General features: G+C 37.5%; 1 protein-coding gene and 1 non-coding gene across 3 annotated transcripts in view; both read right to left on the bottom strand.

Moving 5' to 3' along the window:
- The window catches only part of LOC149067000 (transmembrane protein 145-like), a 156,223-nt gene that overhangs the window by 32,535 nt on the left and 100,025 nt on the right, over positions 1 to 23,663 (bottom strand). For both annotated transcript variants that reach the window (XM_089252990.1, XM_089252991.1), the window contains one exon: positions 2,488 to 2,547. In XM_089252990.1, the coding sequence (XP_089109116.1) occupies positions 2,488 to 2,547 (60 nt within the window). The remainder of the gene's footprint in view (positions 1 to 2,487; positions 2,548 to 23,663) is intronic.
- On the bottom strand, positions 21,744 to 21,817 carry TRNAT-GGU (transfer RNA threonine (anticodon GGU)). Its single transcript has one exon. It is a non-coding gene; the product is annotated as a tRNA-Thr (tRNA).

Below are 23,663 nucleotides of genomic sequence, written 5' to 3'. Positions count from 1 at the left end.
ATTTAAAATTGAATTTTTACAAAGAACAAAATAGGTTAATTTTAATATTACATGAACTGATTTACATCTTAATCTTAAATTTCACACCATCGCTTGGGATTTGCAACCTCATTATAATTGCGATTCGATTCGAGAAGTAAATAATATTTATTACTTGGGGTTAAATGTCGACAGCAATTTAAAATGGAAATCCCATGTTCATGAATTACTTAAAAAACTTTGTTTTGTTTTCTATAATTTTTATTATATAAGTAAGAAAGTTTCTGCTAATTTTTTAAAAGACCTATACTATGCATGGTTTTACTCACTTATTTATTTCACTAATTTATTGAATTTATTTTCAATCCAATAAAAAGTTTTCAAAATTTTTAGTCGTTGTCAGTCTCATTCTTTTGAAATTTTCAGAAAGCCTAATCCACTTTATTTGTGTACCATGATGTTCTTTTTCCTTAATATTCTTTTCTTAAACCGTAATAAAGGTTTATGCAATTTAAAAGATAATGTATTCGAGCGAAGACACCTTATATAATTTACTGTATTCCTACTTTTAGGAAAGAAAATTTTTGTAAACATTTTTACTATTTTAGCTCTGAAATTATATAATTCACTAGCTAGCTATAATACCCAGCGCTGCCCGGGTTTTCTTCGATGAGGCTTTTTGAATCACGTGATATCTCCTGCTTTCTTTGAAGAACATACAAACCGTGTCTAAGATAACCAATATGACGACTACCTGCATGACTCATGAAAGAAACAAATTTCGATTTAAAGAAACGTAGGAATGAATATTTTTTCTCCTTTTTTAAGGGGCGCTAAGTATCATTTCGATCTCCCCCTTGAACCCCAAGTTATCCATCTGCCTGTTTTAGCTTCCAAAAATGCTTAGTTAAAGCTGTGGAATTTTTTCGATGTATTTTTTACGGATCCATAATTAATTTCAAAATATCCTAACCCACATGAATTTATACAGTTGAATATTAAAAGACAATGCAGAGGCATTAATTTTCATGCTTGAGAAGATATAAATAAAATGTTGAAATAAATATTATTGCATGGATATCCAACTGAAAAGTAGGTCCGGCTAATTACTTCATATTTATTCTCCTGGGCTTCGTCTAAGCGAACTCAATATATTTGAAAAATCGAGAATTCAATACAATTTTTAAAGTTATTGATGTGAGAGAAAACCGCACCAAATTTCCGCATTTCTACATTAAAATCGGCAATTTTAACACTGATTTCTATGAGGATCATCCTTTTCCTGACCCTCAAAGCGATGCTGATGATGATTATGACGTCTATTCAAAAAGCCTCGTTACTGCGAGTATTGAAAATGTGGCAAACCCTTGTTGCCCTACAGTTTTTTGCCCATCTGGGGCATTTTCCCTGCTCTGACGAACTTTCAAAGTAGCCTTTCGTTCAAGTCGGGTCCCATTTGGTATATATGCAAAATTTGGTGACGATCGATCAAAAATTGTAGATTTGTATAGAGAACACACACACACAGACACACAGAAAATCTATTTTATATATATAGATTACCATTAAAAATAAAGAATATACTCACACATGTGGCATTTAAAAAAATCGTTATTCAAATTATTATTTTCAATAGATGATATAGAATCTTATTTCGACCTTTAGGAGGAGTAATAATATTTATCCACTATATCTTTGCTACTTTGATTATGAATATTTTTTAATTTAAAAAAATTTGCTCTTGTTGGTGTTGTCTATGTATGCGTGAGTTCCATTTTTCCCCCCATATGCTTTAAATTTGTAATGTTCATTTCACATTTCTCGTCATACATTAAGAATTTTGTTTTGTTTTGTGTGTTTATGTTTTTCGTTGTTGATTTTTATCATTGCGTTTTTTATTTGACAGTCGTAATTTTGTCTTGTTTATGTTGTGCATGTCTTTTTTTAATGTTTCTGTTCGTGTCGTATTTTTTATTTTATTGCTTAATTATCGTGTAAGTTTTCAATCATCCGTACAAGAATCATAGCCTCTAGATTAGTGATTCCCAACGTGGGCGTTAACGCCCCTTGGGGACGATAGAATGTTCCAGGGGGGCGGTAGAAACTACGAGTGTAACATAGGATTCTATAGGCTAGATTGCGTTGGGGGGGGGCGATGGGACAAAATAATTTCTGAAGAAGGGGGCAATGGGACAAAAAAGGTTGGGAAACTATACTCTAGATGGTAAATATGTTTTAAAAAATTATAATTTTAAATCTTTCGATAATTGTGAAAAAAATTAAATTTGATTTGTTTTGCAACGAATCCTCGGCTAATTGGAAGTGTTTTGGGGTAAAAATTCCCATAATAGTGTTTTCTACACTTTTCTTAAAATTCAGCCGGAGTGATGCATGTCGCAGATTTCGGCATATGATGTACTTAGTGTTTCTGTGCGCCGAAACATTTCAAGTGTGAGCAGCCATTTATGCATGGCTTGAAAAAAAGCAGTGCTACTTGATAAATCTTACCTGTGTTGTCCTCACATGAAATGGAAAATTCTTGTTTGCTGTGGCCGGTCTTGTTAGAATCTAAAAAAAATGTGTATAATTTATGAAAGAAAAATTGTTTCCCCTTTCAAAAGCATTTATTTATCTATACTGTATTTATATAGCAGCAAACACTATGAATTTAGTCAACTGAAAGAAACTGACCAAGTACTGAAAATACTTTTTAACAATTTTTACCTTTCATTTGCAATTGCCGACTTGGTGGAGGGGCCCTTCGACAAAGCATGAATTAGCATCTCCCCTCTCCCTGCGCACAGTGATCCATAGAGCGAATTTAGGAGGAAGAAAAATGTTTTCTCGAAAACTAAAGGCCCGTTTACACGAGGCAAGTGTTTAGTTGGCAACTTAATTTTAACTTACCGATTCTTCTTGAAAGTGTCCACAGCCGCTGTGGTGGTCGAGTGGTTATAGTGACGGACTCGCGATGCGAGGATCCGGGTTCGAACCCCACAGTGGTGGTCGGCTGAAGTTGGTTTTCTGTGGTTCCCAACTTCAAGGCGCAAATGCGAGCCGATCTCCCCGTTAAAAAGTCTCGCCACAGAGAGCAACAGTCCTAAAACGATAAATCATTCAATCATAACACTTCACTCATAGTTAGAAAAACTAGTGGCAGATGGCAGCACTACACATAACAAGCATTACAGAGAAACAACATTACTTCACGTCAGGTTTCACTACACGTACACGCACATTCCCGCATGTACCGATTCGTTGGGGGGTTCCGGGGGGGTGCATGTGTGGTGTAGCAGTAGTGGGTAGGGCTCGGGGATCCATGATGTTCTTAAGTCGGCCGCCTCGTTGGGCGGTTTGCCTGTTGTGGCATGGTATTTGTATTTGTATAAGTTGTAAGTAGACGCTCATTGGATAATTTTTACGGAGGTGAGCGCCGTTAGCGCATGCGCGCTTCAGTCTACTCAAATCCACGGAGAGAGAGAGAGAGACGCACAACGCGCGGGAGTATAATAGTAATAATTTTTTATTTATCTGGCATTCAGAGAGATGCTTTTTTTAAAGCTCATAGCTTTCGTAACGATGGATGAAAATGATCAGGTAGAACTTAAGAATACTGTGATCAGAGCCACATTATATGATATTTTTTTTTAAGAATATAAATGTATTCACTTTCACTTATCCAAGAGGGGTATAGTTATGTGGTACACATTGAGGACGATGTATATTCTGACTCCAATTGAAGAAGCGGTTGATAATATTTAAGTTCATTTAATTTTAAAAAACTATTTACATAGGTTAGCAATATTAATTCCACATAATAAAAAAGGAGAAACTTTTTTCTCACTTGCGCAAGAGCAACACACTGAGCAAGAAGCGTGTCCGGAAAATTCACCGCCAGCAATTCACCGACAACAATTCACCGCCGGAAAATTCACCGCTAGGAAAATTCACCGCCATGCAATTCACCACTAGGAAAATTCACCGACAACAGTTTTAGTGCGAGTCAGTTAGCTAGGGACTGAGCGATTGAGTTGCCGAGTGACTGAGTGACCCAGTCACAGTGAGTGACTGAGTGACCGAGTGAGTAAGTGATTGAGCGAGTGACCGAGTGAGTAAGTGATTGAGCGAGTGACCGAGTGAGTAAGTGATTGAGCGAGTGACCGAGTGAGTAAGTGATTGAGCGAGTGACCGAGTCAGTGATTAAGTGACCGAGTGAGTAAGTGATTGAGCGAGTGACGGAGTCAGTGATTGAGTGAGTCAGTGATTAAGTGACCGAGTGAGTAAGTGATTGATTGACCGAGTGAGTAAGTGATTGAGTGAGTAAGTGATTGAGTGACCGAGTGAGTAAGTGATTGAGTGACCGAGTGAGTAAGTGATTGAGTGAGTAAGTGATTGAGTGAGTGATTGAGCGAGTCAGTGATTGAGCGAGCGAGTAAATTGGTCAGTGAGTGAGGGAGTGAGTGAATTGGTAGTGAGGGAGTGAGAGAATGGTCAGTAAGTGAGTGAGGGAGTGAGTGAATGGTCAGTAAGTGAGTGAGGGAGTGAGTGAATAGTCAGTAAGTGAGTGAGGGAGTGAGTGAATTGGTTAGTTAGTTAATTTTTTTAACCTAGTAGTGTCGCAAATGATTAAAAAATCCGATTGTTCCGAAAACGTATTTATGATGAAGTGTAAAGATTATAAGGTAAAAAAGAATGTGTTATTGGCACAAGTGGAGGGTGTGGAGGTGGATATTTACCCCCCCCCCCTTTTCTCTTCACAACATATCTTGTTTATTTCGTCCCACTTCATCAGCGTGCTATGGAAAGGGACACGTGAAAGCACCAGCTTACTGAAGAAGCGAATTTTATAATAAGAAAACAACAAAAAACAAAGGGTCACTTGACGTCGGTATAGGGTCACTTGACAGCGATAATGTCACTTTCCGCCGCTAGATGGCGCCACCGGAAATGTTTTAAATTTTTTCGCGCGTTTTTGACCGACCTCCTTTTTTAGCCGGATTTCGCACCTTTCGAACCAGATTACCTGTCCGAAATATTTTCAGGATCTCGCACCTCTCGAACCAGACTACCTGTCGACCGTATTTATTTTCAAAATGGCAGTTGGTCTTATTTATTTGGAAAAAAAAACTATTTGAGTACCCTATCGGGATTCGATACGAACCCACGACAACTGATAAAGTCTTTTGTTCTCCAGGCTAATGTGCTAACCACTGAACCAAATAGACTTGCTAAACAAATGCCTTATGAAATAAGTATATAAAAATAATAAAACGTAGAACGTTTAAGGAAGTGTATCAAAAAACGTCGCTCCTAATTTTGATGTACCTATGATCGACGATTGTCCACGGAGTTATTGGTGAAAAGGGCGAATATTGTTTGATCATTTTTGTCGCACCACGGTCATTTTCTGCACACGAGGGCTAATTAGACCGGGACCTACAATTTATTGCCGATTCCGAACGGCAGGCTTGTTTTTTATACTCGTCGAGAGGTTGGTGCGCTAACCCCTCGATGGGGGACTCCCTGCGGTAGCAATTTTTTGCTGCGGTCAAGTCGCCGTTTTTTTGTTGTACCCCTGTGTCAGGAAAGTTTTCTGACAAGGACGAACCGGGTATCGAACTCGCGACACCTCTAAACATCCTTTGGTACCTTAGGCGAGTATGTTATCGACCTGGGCTACCGCGCCCGCGAATATTGTGAACCACATCTACTGTTTTTCAATTATTTTCCACAAACCTTTTTTTTAAATAAATTTTTAAACATTTTCTCAAGATGGTCGATCACGTGACCCACGTTGATGACGATACTAGATGGCAGCACTACCGATATTTAACTTCCGTGAAAATTACTCACTATGTCGTTATATAAAAATTTTTATCAAATGTCGTCTCGATTTTCTCTTTGGACATGAAGCTGTATTAGAAATGAATTTAAAAGAGAAAAAATTAAGTCACCAAATTACGGCGAAAATGTCAATTTTGGCACTAAACTAACCAAGATTTTTCTCTAGCTGTTTTCAATCCTCAAGTTTGAAAAGATATAGTTCGCTTGTGGTTGATGATGATGATGCTAATTAACCACTAGTGTTCAAATTATGCTCCTTCGAAAAGAACCTTTTTATAAAAAAAAAAATATCCAAATTAATCAAACATGATCCAAAAAAAAAAAACACGCTCACTTTCCAAGCGTTGTTATTTTTACCCATCGTCTTTGGATCTTTAAGAGATTAGATACCAAAAATATGTACAAAAAAACACACACAAGTATTCATTGTCAACATTTCTATATTCCCTTCCATAACGAAACGAGATTTGTAACTAAACCCTTAAAAAGCTTATTCTTTAGACATCACTTCTTATACCACATAAATAAGAAATATTTTATTTGCATCATATATGTAATCATTCGATTTTTATTTACTTAAAATTGTTTATTTTGTCGTTTGAAGATTTTACATTTCTTAAATAATATATATATTTTTTTAAATTAAAATGTCATGTGAATAAATTTCACGCGTAGTTCAAAAAGTGAGACAGACGACAAAAACGATATATAGATGAATAGTAATGATAAAAACATAAAGAAAATAAAATGTTGACACAAAGATAATAAAAATCAAATATAAGTATAGATAAACGATGAAACATTAAAAAATAAAATTTTGAATGATTGAAAAATAAACGAAATGAAAATAATATGATGACACTAAGATAATAAAAATCAAATAGATAAAATAAAGAAAAATTAAAATTTTTGAATAAAAGTTTGAATAATCAATAAAAGTGAAATATAGAATAAGTTGGAAAGGCTTGAATTAAAAAAAAATAATATCAATGAAAATAAAGTGAACTAAAACAAGTGAAATAAATAATTTTTAAGTGTTTGAAGTGAATAAAAAATAAAATTGTTAAAATAAAAGCATGAATAAAGTGTTATAATGAAAAACTAATAAATAAAGTGCGGGAAGACACAATATCTTTCTTATTTATGTGGTATAAGAAGTGATGTCTAAAGAATAAGCTTTTTAAGGGTTTAGTTACAAATCTCGTTTCGTTATGGAAGGGAATATAGAAATGTTGACAATGAAAACTTGTGTGTGTTTTTTTGTACATATTTTTGGTATCTAATCTCTTAAAGATCCAAAGACGATGGGTAAAAATAACAACGCTTGGAAAGTGAGCGTGTTTTTTTTTTGGATCATGTTTGATTAACTAGGATATTTTTTTTTTTTATAAAAAGGTTCTTTTCGAAGGAGCATAATTTGAACACTAGTGGTTAATTAGCATCATCATCATCAACCACAAGCGAACTATATCTTTTCAAACTTGAGGATTGAAAACAGCTAGAGAAAAATCTTGGTTAGTTTAGTGCCAAAATTGACATTTTCGCCGTAATTTGGTGACTTAATTTTTTCTCTTTTAAATTCATTTCTAATACAGCTTCATGTCCAAAGAGAAAATCGAGACGACATTTGATAAAAATTTTTATATAACGACATAGTGAGTAATTTTCACGGAAGTTAAATATCGGTAGTGCTGCCATCTAGTATCGTCATCAACGTGGGTCACGTGATCGACCATCTTGAGAAAATGTTTAAAAATTTATTTAAAAATGGTTTGTGGAAAATAATTGAAAAACAGTAGATATGGTTCACAATATTCGCCCTTTTCACCAATAACTCCGTGGACAATCGTCGATCATAGGTACATCAAAATTAGGAGCGACGTTTTTTGATACACTTCCTTAAACGTTCTACGTTTTATTATTTTTATATACTTATTTCATAAGGCATTTGTTTAGCAAGTCTATTTGGTTCAGTGGTTAGCACATTAGCCTGGAGAACAAAAGACTTTATCAGTTGTCGTGGGTTCGTATCGAATCCCGATAGGGTACTCAAATAGTTTTTTTTCCAAATAAATAAGACCAACTGCCATTTTGAAAATAAATACGGTCGACAGGTAGTCTGGTTCGAGAGGTGCGAGATCCTGAAAATATATCGGACAGGTAATCTGGTTCGAAAGGTGCGAAATCCGGCTAAAAAAGGAAGTCGGTCAAAAACGCGCGAAAAATCTAAAACATTTCCGATGGCACCATCTAGCGGCGTAAAGTGGCATTGTCGTGGTCAAGTGAACCCTATACTACTAAAGTGATTCATGAAGTAACCCCAGAAAACTTCCCCATGGGGGTCTCCAAACTCCAATTCGTTGAATTTTAGTGGGGCCCTGACTGGATTTATCTCGGGCTACCGATGTGCTGCAAATTTTACAATGTTAAACAACAAAAATCAATGAGATTCATCCAGGGACACCCGAAATGAAACCTGTCAACTTTTCCATGGGGCTCCGACCTGAAGGCTTGTCGGACATACCCCCTGTGAATGGCTACGAAAGTTTTTAATTTTTATCAATTTTAAAACGAATAAAATCCAGGGCGCACATCCAGTAACGGGGACCCAATACGCAGATTTTTAGTGGGGCACCCAGACACTGGATTTATCTCGGGCTTCTGCTGTTGACAATGCTAAACAACAGAAAAGAATGAGATTCATCCAGTGCCCCCCAAAATGAAACGGGACCCCTGACTCGGAAGCTAATCGGGCATGCCCCTGTGAGGGCCACTGCAAATATTCGTTTTACCAACGAATAAAATCCAGCCCCCTCTCACGCAATTACCCGTGACCGAATTCGCAAATTTTATGGGGCCTCAGACTGGATATACCTTGGGCTTCCGCTTTAACAAATTTGTCAATGTTAAACCAGCAAGAAAACAATGAGTTCCATCAAGGACCCCTGGAAATGAAACCTTTTAACTTCCCCCATGAAGGTATATGTGCAATCTCCCGGGTACCTCGACCCTGTATGTTGGGAGCACTGGTGATATATGTATATTTTACGTATACATACCTCTCGGCATGACTCCCACGAGGGCAGGGCTGACAGGGGCAGGAACGCTTCTTATCCTTTTTGATATTTTCACACTATAAATTAAGCACAGAGGGGCCCGTGAAAAAGCTGGTTTGGGGGGCCCGCCATCTATTTCAGCTTAGGGGACCTGCTGTAGGATGTGGGAACCTCTGGGTACATGCACATAACTTGGTCCCGATGGGTCAAATGGGTCCCGATATATGCAAGAGTTAAATGAAAACTTGACCCCAAAATCGTAACCGACTTCCGTAACACAAAAACGTAACAGATTTCCCTCACTCAAAAAATCGTCACCGACTCCCGTGATAAAAAAATCGTCCTAATTTCCGTTGCATAGGAAGTATATATATACGTATATAGTAAATATAGAGTACATATAGATACGCACTAAGGCGGGATTTTTGAAAGTTTATCACGTGAAATCGCGGGTAGCAGCTAGTTCAGCATAAAAAAAAGTCCATTGGTTACTGATGATCAGCGATGTTTTTTATAACATCAAAGTGATAACAGGAGATGATTTTAAGCATTTTTAGGGGGGTTGATTAATCGCGTATCCACTTACTTCATTATCTTTTAATTCTGTTATTACCCCTTTTAACATTTCATTAGAAGTTTCTGAGTAAAACCGAGTTAATGGAATTTTGTTGAATATACTATCTTGTATTGGGCAACAGCGATTTGTAATTTATACAAATACAAGGCCACAACAGGCAAAATGCCCAACGAGGTGGCTGAGAAAAAGATGCCCACAATAAATATGGATGTCATATATTTCAAAAATACAGCAACCCAAATCCGTATCATCTGAATTTCTTCTCATAAAGTCATTATTTAAACTTTTCCTTTAGGATATGGCACTTACTCACTCACTAGATCGCTCACTCATTTAGTAGCTCACTCACTCACTTACGGACTGACTTACTCGCTTATTGAATCAGTAACCCACTCGCTCACTGACCCACTGAATCACTTACTCACTGGGTCACTCACTCAGTAACTCAATCGCTCATTCCCTCGCTAACTGACTCGCATAGAACTGTCGTCGGTGAATTGCATGGCGGTGAATTGTTGGTCGGTGAATTTTCCTAGCGGTGAATTGCATGGCGGTGAATTGTTGTCGGTGAATTTTCCGTAAACCTGCAAGAAGTAGGTCACGCAAGGGAAATAGTTCGCGTGTCCTCTTTTTTCGCCTCTGCCACCCACGCATCAGGAGGCGCACGTAAGGGGGCGAGAGACGACGCCACAAGGGACAAAAGAATACACAACATATTATAAACTTATGTAAAGGCCCCTTTACACGTACGCTTTTGCGCACGCGATAGCTGTAAACAACTTCAGAACCGCCTTCAAGAGTGTGCGTGTAAAGGCGAAAAAAGTGTGCGGTTAGGAGTACGCGCAGGAACTGGTCATTCCAGTGTTCAATCGCGAACTCAAAATCGTACGTCTAAACGCAAACCCACCCTACGGGCAAAAACGGGGCGAATCCCTCCTTCATTATCGTTCTAAAAAAAGAGATGTATACAATGTAAATAATTTTTTTCAGCGATAATATTTATTGCAATTTTTTTTCCAGAGTCAATTTGACGATTTTTCTTCCTTTTTCCAACGAATTGTTTTTTTAAAGAAATGATAAATTAGTTTTTCAAATGCAGTAATTACATTTATTAGGTTATTGCAATAATTTTCGAACTTTGATTTGGTTCCATTATCTACAAACATTATTATATCAGATTTATAGATATGTTAAATTACTATTATTATTTTGATAACTTCACAAGCTTTCATTTACCCTCAGGGTGTGGGAAAAATTTAAAATAGTTTAACTACGGGTTCTTAACCCATAAGTTATATTTTTTCTTTTTAAAGAAAATAATTGCTTTTTTTAATAGAAAATAAATATTTTAAGGAAGATCAGTTTCAAAATTTGAAATTAACGATAGAAGTATGTACATAAATCCATAATTAATGCAAAATAATGCGAGAATTGATGAAAGAAATTATTCCAAAATTAATAAAAATCCAGAAGTGAAAAAAGAAATAATTTCAGAGTAGATGAAAGCCTTTCAATAATTTGGGGCCCCGTTTTGATTTGGCATTCTCGTTCCATTTCCGTTCACTCACCCGTTAAGACGCCTACCACTGGCTACAGAAATTTCGAAAAAAAAAACCCCATTTTATTATTTAGAAATTTATTCAATAAGCATATTTTTAAAATTGGAAATAGATCTGGGGAACACATAGTTGATGTTTTTAAGTCGCTGCTAAAAAAGTTAATAACATCTGATTTAAATTTGACAGTATAAATTTGACTTCAACACATTAGAAAAAAACTTTAAAAGGGATATAGGGTTGTGGAAAAAACTTTCATTATCTGAATGTCTGAAGGTTAACAATGATACTGTTTAAAAAGAAGCACCCTATTCACTAGATCCAGACAACCCTGCATTCATAGCAGGTGTTCAGTGGACAATGTGCTGTATTTTTTCATGATAAGATCACAAAAGATGTCCAAGGTCAAGTGATGTTCAAAATACCAAGTAAAAGGGATGTTTCATGTTATAAGATTATCGCCGATTTCATTTAAAACGAAAAACCATTAAATATCATGAATAATATCCAACTAAAAAAACGTATTGCTATTCACACTTTTAATTTTATTGGTCATAACATGACACACAACAGAATGTTTGACACGGGTAAGAATACGTGTATTTAAAGTTTTAAAAATTTGAAAAAAAAAATTATGCTTCAATTTATTTGTTATTTTTTGTATTGTTATTATGCTCGACAACATTAAACTGAAATGATTTTTTGAGGATATGAATACAACCGAGAGAAATTTATCAAGAATTTCTTAAAAATATCTGAAATAAAGCCCTACAAAATAACACCATAATTTCAAAAAAAGTGCAGTGAAACCTCGATATAACGATACTCAGCGGACCAAGAAAAAAATATTGTTGTAGAGGGATTATCGTTATATCGGGAGGCAGCAGTTTAACATTAGAATATAGACATTTCCAAAAAATTTTTAAGATATATCGTTGTAGAAGGACTTATCGTTATATCGAGAATCGTTGTAGGAGGATTTATCGTTATATCGAGAATCGTTGTAGGAGGATTTATCGTTATATCGAGAATCATTGTAGGAGGATTTATCGTTATATCGAGAATCGTTGTAGCGAAGTTTCAATGTAATAATTTTGTAATGCTTTTCATCTATTTTTCTGGCTGGTAGTATTAAAAAAAACATCGGCTGCACACCGAGTCAATAATTGTGTGTGTGAGATGGAAGAAAAAAAGCTGATTTTTTTCTCTTATTTCGGTAAAATTATAATATTAAGTACGTAAACAATTAAATTCAGAAAATGTAGTTAAGAGATAATTACAGCAATTAAAATCAAACGACAAATGAAAGTCGAATCGAATAAAAATTCGAAATTAACGATCACAGAAATTTTATTTCTGAATTTCTTATCAATTGCATAAAAAATTACCATAAATTTGTAACAGTAATTTCAATAAATAATTATTGAAATTATTTTTAAAAACGAATAATCCACGTAGTAACATATAATAAGCTTTTGAAATCTATTTTTTCCGCGCAAACGTCAGCCGATTTTGATCTGCCAACAGGGAAAAAACTTTGGCCAGGAACGTGGAGTTTTGTGCCTCCCCGAAAGTCCACAAGCCACGCAAAAGCGTATGAATTTCGCCACACGCTTCCCTTTACACACACAATTCTGAACGGGGCCGTCTTTCGTGCAGGAGAGAGCGCGCAAGAATGTGTCTCTTTTTAACAACGCGCTCTTGAACGCCGCGTTCCTAACCGCCCTCCAATCCTTCGCGCAAGAACGTCCCGCTCCGGGCGTGCGGGGAAGATTGTACGTGTAAAGGGGCCTTAAGTCATCGAGAAGAAATATAATATTTCTCTATTTCTCCTCTAAGTTGTAAATATCGATTATATGATATTTTAATCGAAGTTAAAGAGGAGATAAATTATATGAATTATGTAAGCCGAAAATACGGGAGAAGATTCTTGGCATTCGTAGAAAATTGTAAGGGTTAGAAATTAAATAATAAATATTCATTAAACGTAAAAATTATTTCCAAATTTTCGAAATTATTATTATATTTTAATTTAATCTAGAGAGATGCTATCTTTTTATGTTAAATATTTGATCGTGTATTTTTACAACAGATGGCAGCAAATTCGTTATGGACGAGAGAAATATTCGAACCCCCCCCCCCCCCTCATCGTCTGCATACATTGTATCGTACTTGGCAACTAAAAATTAAGTTACCAACTAAAGCACTTGCCTCGTGTAAACGGGCCTTTATGAATATTTTTGAAAAATTCTTTTTGCTTCAGATCAAAAATAGGCATCCACACAGGCTGAGAAGCATAATTGAATAATAATAACTTTTGGTAATTTTAAAACTACTTTGGCATGATTGCTACGTTTTCTACATTTTTGCAATTCTTTCCATTTCAATGAAATAGTTACTTATTTCCAATTAATCTTTCCAGCTTTTACTGATGTTTCTTACTTTTCTGATTGACTGTCTCTAAAATAATAATGCATCACTCGTATTTAGTACGAATAATACTTAAAAAATTATATTAAATACCAAATACCAATTATTATAACCAATTATAATACCAAGTATAATGTAATACCAAAGCATATTCTAAACAAAATATTTCTGTGAAAACTTGGGGGAACATTTAATTGAAGTTTAATGTGTAAAAAAATCAAGATTTTCACTCAAAAATAATAAATTATTCTCTTGTAACACAAAACATTAAAATAAACAGTGCAAATAAACAAAATCTATTATTTGTGGGCTTGATTACCGGTTGAACATTTAAAATCGCCTTGCTGAATTTTTGTAGAGGAAACGTGACAGGTTTTGTTACTTTATCTCCAATTTTTTGATAAGAAACTGATGAAACATTCAATTTTCAGACGAAACTTACTACTCTTGACTTCGACGCTATGTTCAAATTTTGACTTTTCATCAATATATTGGATTAACAGGTCTGCTGACTTTTTAAAAGGCAAGCTCAACCCACCATTAGCGCGAATAACGCCAAACAACTCTAGACGAGTCAGACATAAGGCCATTTCAAAAATTTCTTACGTAAAAAGGGGCGGCTAAGCATAATTCAAAACGTTCACCAACAATGTGTGGAACATCCGAAAAAACATTTCACGATTGGAACAAAGTTAAACTTTTTTATAACTCACTTTTTGTACTCAAAACTACTCAAAAATAAGCCAAACTTTAAGGACGAATTACGAAAATTATTTCCTCTACTCGGAGCTTGAAAAATAACGAACAGAAAAGGACAAAGAACTAAAAATGAATAGCAAAAAGAATTTCGCGGTTCCATTCAAACGCAACCGAGTAGCAACCTAAGAAAGTTAAGCTTTTTAAGCTTTTCATCACATTTCGGCGAGAACCCCGTCTGAGTGAGTCATTACCCTCCTTTGACCCCCGGGAACCCCCTCCCTCCCGATATAAACAAATATCACCCCAAGATGTGTGTGTGTGTGTGTGTACCAGACATTTCTCTATACACCCATATGGTTTTTTCTCCGAAGCAAGAAATTTTTTATTTTTTTCCCAGCTAATTTCCCGATTTGGACCATTGTGCTGCAATCCGAATGAAAGTTGTTTTGTTTAGACAGTGAATATATACAGGTACAATGGATCCCGCTTGAAACGATTTTCAAAAAACGTCATGAAAAAATGTTGTAAGGAGGAAATCACTTTAACAACTGTCCAATTAATTTATCCTTTTCCCTTTTTAGAAGTTTGAAGCTAATAAAATATATTTTTTGATTAAAATTGTTTTGTCAATACATTGAAACTGAGTTCATGATGTTCATAGCTGTGTTCCGGATAATGTCTCACAAGTCCTTGAAATGAGCAGAGGAGAGGATGAAATAATTTTCAGTACGTCACAGATTTATTCACTCGGAACAACTACAGGGTGGTCCGTAGAAACTTTAAAAAATAATAAAAACCGGAAAAATAAACAAAATAAAAATGGTTTCCAGGGTTAGCATCGCTAGGTCACGGGAATTTTTTGAAGACAGGGAAAAAAACTCAAAACAGCCGATAGGTGACGTTGACGTACATAAGTCAAAGAAAATATACGCAAACAACGAACAGAATGCCTCCCAAATCGTTTATTACAGCAGTATGTGTTCCACATGACCACCACCACAGGGGATAACACATTGCAGGCGAGTCACAAATCCAGCAACATCAGAGTGCAGCAGGTTCACGTACACGGTTTATAACGGCGAACTGGTTGTGGATTAAGAGCGCGCAAGTTCTTATAACCGTCTCATTTGCATATTTCCACCGAAGTCGCTCAAACCAGTGCCACCTGTCGGCTGTTTTTTGAGGTTTCCCCCGTCTTAAAAAAGTTCCTGTGACCTAGCGATGCTAACCCTGCAAACAGTTTTTTATTTCGTTTAATTTTCCGGTTTTTATTTATTTTTAAAGTTCCTGCAGACTCTTTTTTGCCCACCCTACTTTACATGTACACTCATTGCCATAAAAATTTGCGCACCCAGAAGAAGTCGTCAAAATGAAACGAAATTTTACACATGTAAGTACTACGTTGATATAAGTAAGTGATTAGAAAACCCAAGAAAAAGGATCATTTATTGCAGAAAAAAGTACAGATGAACAGAAGTTTTAGTACTCTGTTGGACCCCCCTCTAGCGCGAATGCACGATGCGATACGAGCGAGCATTGAGGCATACAAGTTCCGTATGATGTCCTGAGACATCTCGTTCCACAGTTGCTGTAAATGCGCCTCTAGTTCGACCAACCTCGTAGGGTGTCCAACTTGCCGTCCCAAATGATCCCAGATATGCTCGATTGGTGACAAATCTGGGGATAGAGCAGGCCAGGGAATGGTGGTAATGTGGTGGAGGCAGTCTTGTGACATCCTTGCTGTGTGTGGCCTAGCATTGTCTTGTTGAAAAATGGCTCCTGGGAACCCTGCCATGAGTGGCAACACATGTGGCTGAAGGATGTTATGGACGTACCGCTGGGCTGTCATTGTGCCATGGATCAATATTAGGGGTGACCGTGTATCGTAAGCAATGGCACCCCATACCATGACACCAGCTGTGGGAGCGGTGTATCGCTGTAAAGCGAAGGCAGGATTGAAGCGTTCACCACGGGGCCTCCACACACGAACACGATTGTCATCACTGCTCAAGTTGAATCTCGATTCGTCGCTGAAGATGACCTGGTTCCATTCCGTTGCAGTCCAATCACGTCGTGCTCGACACCACTCCAAACGGAGGTGTTGGTGGGTGGGTGCCATTGGCAGCACACGCAATGGGTGCCGCGATACCAGATGTCCTTCAGCCAGGCACCTTGCGATGGTTCGGGAAGACACAGGGGCCCGTAGTGAAGCTGCTGTCTGTGTCTGGATAGCGGCCAATGAGGCGGTTGGCTCTACGCGTGCGTTTCGGATGATGTGACGGTCTTCTCGACGACTGGTCTGTCGAGGGCGTCCTGAACCTGGTCGCCGTGTAAATGACGTCTCTTCTGTCCACTGGTCCCAACACCTCCTCACAGTAAAATCAGAACGGCCTAGGTGACGAGCTACTCGCCGAGCTGACCACCCAGCTTCCATCATCCCGATGATTCTTCCCCTATCGAACTCTGACAACTGCTCATATGGTCTTCGACGGCGGCGTAACGGCATGTCTACCTCATCATTTCCTTTGCAAACGATTAAATACACTCCAGCAAGCTCTGCTTACCTGTTTTATACTCCAAGGAGAACGAAGTTCAACGCCCTCTAGTGGCATTACGCAATGCGCAATCACGCTGCATTTCTAATCATTTGTATATCTGCCCGACATGTACCTTCAGGCCAACTTTCGTTTCGATCCCACAATTATTTCTTGGTGCGCAAATTTTTATGGCAATGAGTGTATTTACAGACGGCGATTTCACGAAATACGCTAACCAGAGAGTTAACTACAAATAGATTTCTCGTACAGAGTTCCAACCACTCGGACGACCGCTCTGTTATCCGTGGCATCGTAACGGCTGTCACGACCCCTGAAGTCGAATTTTAAAAAATGACTTCAAAAAATATTTCATTCAATAATAAATACTGTAAAATGCAAAAACTTTCATATCAGTCGGTTCATTTATTTTTTCATAATAAAAGAAAGAAATAATGAATTACAGTGTAAATATATGTTGCATATTTGTGTTTATAAACCTTAGGTGGCGCCACTGGAATTTTTGTATGTATATGTACAGTATATCCTGTGCAACCGTGTTGGGGCTCTTGCTTGTTTTTCAGTATGTCTTCCACGGTGACACTCGTGTGTGTTCGCGTGCCTGTACGTTTTAACTGCATTGTGATTAGTTTCTCATGTATTGATCGAGTGCTCCTTACCACCCAGTCACTACACTGGCGACGAGGATTATTTCAGTCGACGACAGTAAATTATGAAGTAAGATTTTCAATTCGTTATTTTTGTGAACATGACATTGGGAAGAGTTCAAGCTATTTGTCATGCATGTTCAAAAATCAGACATCTTGCCCGAATATGCCATTCGTCACAAAAATCAAATGCCAAGTCGAGAGTTGAGGGTTTGATCCGAAAAATAAAAATGATTCGGTGTTGCTAGTTTTTCAAATCAAACATATAGTTTATTCAAACTCTCAAACTTTAACGCTGCTGATTTGCGATTACCACAAGCTCCGCCCCAGCGCGTGTGATTCTTCGAGTTGAACAATGCGACCTTGTGAAATGGAAGTTGATACGGGAGCACCTTATGCTCTCTCATTTCACAATCTACCTTTGGGCGTTTCAAAACAATGCTCCCTCGTTTGTAAGATACAAACGTGGTTTTGAGATCATATACTACGCATGAAATTTCAGACGTGAATGTTACGTTTGGAAATATTTCGGCGAAACTTCCACTGTTAGTTTCGAGAAATGAAAATGTCAACTTGGCCGGTCGTAATTGGATTTATGCTCTTACTTTGCAATCAATATTGCGGAAATTTTACCATATGTTTTCTCCTGGCGTCGGTGCTATGCGGAATGTGAAAGTGAACTTGGTTTTGAAACCGAATGCAGTTCCTAAATTTTTCAAACCTCGTGTGGTGCTGATAGCGATCCGTGCTAATGTTGATGATGAATTAGATAGACTGTTACGCGTGAGGGCATTATTGAGCCTATTAAAATTTCTGAATGGGCTACGCCGGTGGTTCCAGTCCTTAAAACTAATGGTGCTGTACGACTTTGCGGCGATTTCAAGCTTAGTTAATTCTGCCACGGAGTTAGAACAGTACCCACTTCCGAATATTGAAAATATATTTTCTCAGTTGGCGGGAGGTCAAAAGTTTTCCAAGTTGGATCTAAAGGATGCATTGTGGTATGTTTTCATACAAAAGAATGCCATTCGGTATTGCATCTGCTCCAGCTATTTGTCAACGGGAAATGGACAAATTAATCCAAGGCTTGCATGGTGTTGCAGTCTATTTAGACGATTTAATTGTGACAAGTAGAAATGACATTGAACATTTGACCAATTTGGCCAAGGCTTTGTCTAGAGTGGATAGTGCTGGTCACTATTGCACAAAGCAAAATGTGAATTTTTCAAAGACTGTGGTGTATTTGAGTCATCATATTGACAAATTTGGTTTACACCCGGTGAGTAATAAATTGGATGCGATCGAAAAAGCTCCTCCTCCGTCTAATGTTGCGGAACTACGTTCTTTCTTAGGACTTATAACATATTACGTAAAGTTTCTCCCTCATATGGCAACTCTGTTAGCTCCTCTGTATGTTTTTTTACAGAAAAATCAAAAATGTAACTGGTCCGCTGTGCAGGAAATTGCATTTTTCAAAGCTAAAACTGTTTTGAAAACGTCTTCTTTGCTAGTGCAATTCGATAATAACAAAGAGGTTATTTTGTCGTGCGATGCTAGTCCGGTTGGATTGGGTGCGGTCCTTTCTCATCCAACGAATCTAGAAGATCGTCCCATTGCTTTTGCTTCGAGGTCACTCACTAAGGCTGAGAAAAATTATAGCTACTTAGAAAAAGAGGCCTTAGCGTTACTATTTGATTACAAGATTTAGAAATTATCTCTTGGGCAAAGAGTTTACTTTGGTAACGGACAGTCACCCCTTGTTGACATTATTGTCGGAAAAGAAGACAATTTCCACTGTAGCTGCTGCTAGAATTCAAAGGCGGGCTTTGACATTGTCTGCTCATGCATACAGGATTAAATTCAAGCCGGGAAAGTCAAATGCAAATGCAGACGTGTTGAGTAGGTTACCATTACCTAACTCTTGTTCTGATCCTCCTCAATTGGCAGAACTTAGAAGACCTAGATGACAGCCCGATTTCATTTCATACATTGAAGCAGTACTTAAGTGCTGACTCTACCTTGTATACAGTGAGGAAGTATATTCAAGAAGGTTGGCCTACAGAAGTAGCAGATGATATACGACCGTTTTGGTTACACCGAGATGAGCTTTCAGTTGAACAAGGTGTTATTTTGCGAGGTGTTAGAGTGTACATTCCTGAGAAATTTCGAGAATATGTCTTATCAGAGTTACATGATTGTTATCAGGGAATCACAGCCATGAAAGCCTTGGCAAGAGGTATAGTTTGGTGGCCTGGTATTGACGCAGATATCACACGTATAGTAAAATCCTGTTTTCCTTATCAAGAAAATGCATCACATTCTCCTTCAAATAGAGTATTTTGGCCAGAGTATTTCGACTTTGTCTTTTCCTAAGCGTTTACAGCAGTTCCTGATTACTCATACTGTGCTTAGCTTTGTTTTTTTCTTTTCTGTATATACATGTTGTATTAATTTATTCATCTTTTTATTTATTTATTTGCTTACACGATTTGTACCAAATTTCAATTTGTGATTGCCAATGAAAGGCCATTTGGCTTCTTGGTAATTTTTCCTCCTTTCTCTGTTTTCCTCATTTCTTACTAATAAAGTGTTGTATCTAAGTAATTATACATACTATTGGAAGGATAATGTTGATAATCGATGAGTAGGCTTAGTACGTGTCTCTACCTAGTGCTCTTTCTCTATTTGCATCTGAATGAAATATTTTTTGAAGTCATTTTTGAAAATTCGACTTCAGGGGTCGTGACAACACTTAAATTAAGTACACAGCGAATTTTCGAGAAATAGAAAGTTCCACTAAATTCCATTTCATAGTTCATAGTACTGAATTGATGGCGCCACTTTATTGGAAAAGAAGCGCAACAGAACATTCTAGACCAATCGCATGATCTCTTCTTTTTCCTCATGGCTTTGTGAACTTAAGGGGTTTTCAACAAATTGCGCTGAACATAATTTTCGTAACAGCTGTTTTTAAGATCATCAACGAAAGAAAGTGAAATAATTGAAGTAATTAATACTGTTGAGAAAGTTCGCTTATAACATAACCATAACATTCCTTTGGTGATTCGGGAAGTGTAGTTTTATAAGCAAGGTTTTAAAATGAGCTTATATAGCAGTCATATACATGCAGAAATTATATTATTGAGATTGCCGTAGACAAAATAAGCTTACGCGCACGTAATTAAATTTAATATAAATGAACATAAATTTTGGTTGATAGCTCCTGAGGAATTTTAAAAATTTATGTGGGTTTTTTGGTTATAAATTTCTTTTCTAGTCGGTAGATGGTGCTGCGGATCGCAGAAACATAAATGGAATTATGAATATGAAGGCATTAGTTTTGGCAACAGTGAGTTTTCGAGAGAAGTTGGCGGGAAAGGCCACGTTTTTTTATGCCTGTGATCGTTTTGTATTTTTATGTGCATTATAAATGTTTAGAGAATTGTTGCTGTTTTCTTTCTGTGAAGAGCCCACAGAGAAAATTGGGGTTCATTCGGGATGGACTTAAATTCGTGAGATTTGGACGTCATGATGAATCATCTGGTTTCGTCTTTATGTGAGCCACACAGGCTCGGAGGTTCGACGATTGCAGGAAGGTTTCATGTGAACCACCCATGCTCGGAGGTTCCAGGAGGTTGTAAAAATGTTTCGTCTTCGTGGGAGTCAGCCCGACTCTAGATCAGTTTCGTCTTCGTGGGAGTCAGCCCGACTCTAGATCGGTTTCGTCTTCACCGTGGGTCGTCCAGATTCGAAAAAGTGTTAGTCCGTGGTAAATGTGAATCGCGATTTCACGCCCGTGAGAAGAAAGAAAAAAAATTATTTCTGACCTAAAGTACATTGCAGTGTCATTTACGTGTAATTGACCCGAGTTTCGCTTATGGTGATGTTCCCAATTGCATTTTGATTATATACATATATTACTGCCTTTATTCATTTCGTAATTCATCCGCATATAGGCTACATCTTATTTGTCACGATACCACAGAGGACTTGAAGGCGCTTGCATGTGAATTAGGATTAGACAAGAAGAAATTTTATTTAGAAGGCCATTCTTGAAAGCAAAGAATATGATGAGGAGTTTGGCAAAGAGTTTCTGAAAACTATCATAGGCGATAAAAAGGAAGAGCAGAAGAGAAAAGCTGAGATCGAGAGGAGCAGCGGAGGAAAGATGAAATCATGGAGCAACGGAGGAAAGACGCGATGGAAGAGGAACGTATGAGACTGGAAGTAGAGAAAATGAAAATTGAGGTAGAATCCCGATCAAATGGAAGGACTCAATTTGAAAACGTTAAAACTCCAAGCAGAGAGATATAGATGGCTTTTTTCTCAGCCAGAGATATCAAGGAAACAGTTATTTTCCGGATATTATGCTGAGGTGAGCTCGGAAAGAAAAGTCATCACGTCTCCGCCGGGACTCGAACCCAGGCCCTCTTGCATACCGGGCAAGCATGCTACCATCTACACCACTGGAGACACATGAATCAGTCCCGGCGGAGACGTGATGACTTTTCTTTCCGAGCTCACCTCAGCATAATATCCGGAAAATAACTGTTTCCAAGCAGAGAGTTTCAAAATCTGATGCAACGGTTCCATATGAGTCTCTACCTAGTGCTCTTTAAGCGACAAGCTCTCCGGATATCGCTATAAAAGGAGGAATGGGCCACTCATCTTCTAGGTCTACTACTTTATGAGATAAATCAAGTGATTGCGCGAGAACCAAAGAGAATGTGGAGAACTATGACCTTGTTAGATAACTGTCGATGAAAAGATTTAAATTGACTTCGGGAAAAGTTTCGTCAGCTGTTTGTCTCACATCAGAAGTAGACCAGTACTTGGCGAGACTTTCATCATGAATTATGCGCATATTTTGATGGCTGGACATCAGCTTTAAAAATAACAACATTCGATCAGTTAAGGGATTAATCATCAAATTAAGCGAAGCCCAGTGGATTTCCGAGATTATCATTTAGACGAATGGAGTAATTTTGTCTCTCCTATCGAACTGTCGAAAAAGCTTGATAATTACGAAAGTTTTAAGAGACCTGTCAAGACATCACATGCTGGTGAGTGGGAACGACAAAATTTCCAGGACAAGTTCGACAGAAACAAAGAAGTGGAAGATGAAGATGTCGAAAGATGGACGTCTGGAAGCAGACGAACTGCAGAAAATGAGAGACAAAGTGAAGTACGATGTTATCGATGTGGTAATGTGGGCCACTTGAAGTTCCGATGTCCCGAATTACTCAGGAACGACTATTGCTCAACATCGTTCAACAAGAACAGCTAGAGAGAGGAAATGCCAGACACTCACTTTATAGGAATATCAATATGTGACAGTACCGAGGGAGGAAAGGTTCTTATTAAACAGATGAAATTCGAAAATTAAACAGGAAGTTGAACTGTACGGAAATAGTTTCACCCTTACGTAGCATGGCTGTACCCACAACACAACTGAACTTTGAAGCAGTTATTAGAATTGTAATCCGAAAACAGGCTTCATTACGTTTCGACGAAAAGGGAATCACTTTTCGCAAGAACGAGAAAAAAGTGTTGCTCGCGCAGAGTTGCACGCAGAGTTGAGATAAGAATACCAACCTGGCGTTGATCCCATTCCTAATGAAGAAATTAACGAGAAATTATGGGAAACAGTCTTGACACATAAGCCAGAAAACACATGTTTCGGGGAAAATCATTCTCAATGTCGAAAAGCCTATCTACTGGAGATTTCGACACCCATCTTCCCCTGAGAGACACGAATTTGTTTATCAGGATGCCAAAAGGCAGAGGAAAACGTTCATACACAAAACTCAGACTGATAATAGGCAGACTTATAGCAGGAAGAGTAAAAAATCACCCAATTATCAAATTGGTGATCTACGAGCTACACAAAGAATTGAGTTCGTTTCTGGACTGAAATTGTTCGGTCCGTATGAGGTAATGAAAATGAATCCTAAAGACAGACCCGAGTACAAAATGTCGGTAAACATTTGGGGTCTTATCACCATTACTGCCTCAACTGTTGTCATAAAGTATGTTTATAATGTCTCAATTGATAGAGTTATATTGTGTTTATTTGTTTTCATGCTTAATACGAATATTGTGTTTTGAATTTTTCCATGCTTATACAAATCTTGTGTTTCGAATTTTTCATGCTTGTACGAATATTGTGTTAATTTAAAGGTCACTGAATGAATGAATGAACTTTGCGACCGGAGAACTTGCCACGCCAGAACTTTGCCACTGGAGATTTAAAGGTCACTGAGGTTGGTCGCAGGATGGCCGAGCTGTGGGTTTTTTGGTTGTAACTTTCTTTTCTAATC

The sequence above is a fragment of the Pholcus phalangioides genome, unplaced genomic scaffold (genome assembly GCF_987345545.1).
Source record: "Pholcus phalangioides strain wild (caught in Gottingen) unplaced genomic scaffold, Ppha-v1.0 ptg000031l_1, whole genome shotgun sequence".
In the NCBI taxonomy this organism is placed as follows: Eukaryota; Metazoa; Arthropoda; class Arachnida; order Araneae; family Pholcidae; genus Pholcus; species Pholcus phalangioides.
Note: the sequence above shows the minus strand (reverse complement) of the source record. Positions and strands in the feature narration are given on the sequence as shown.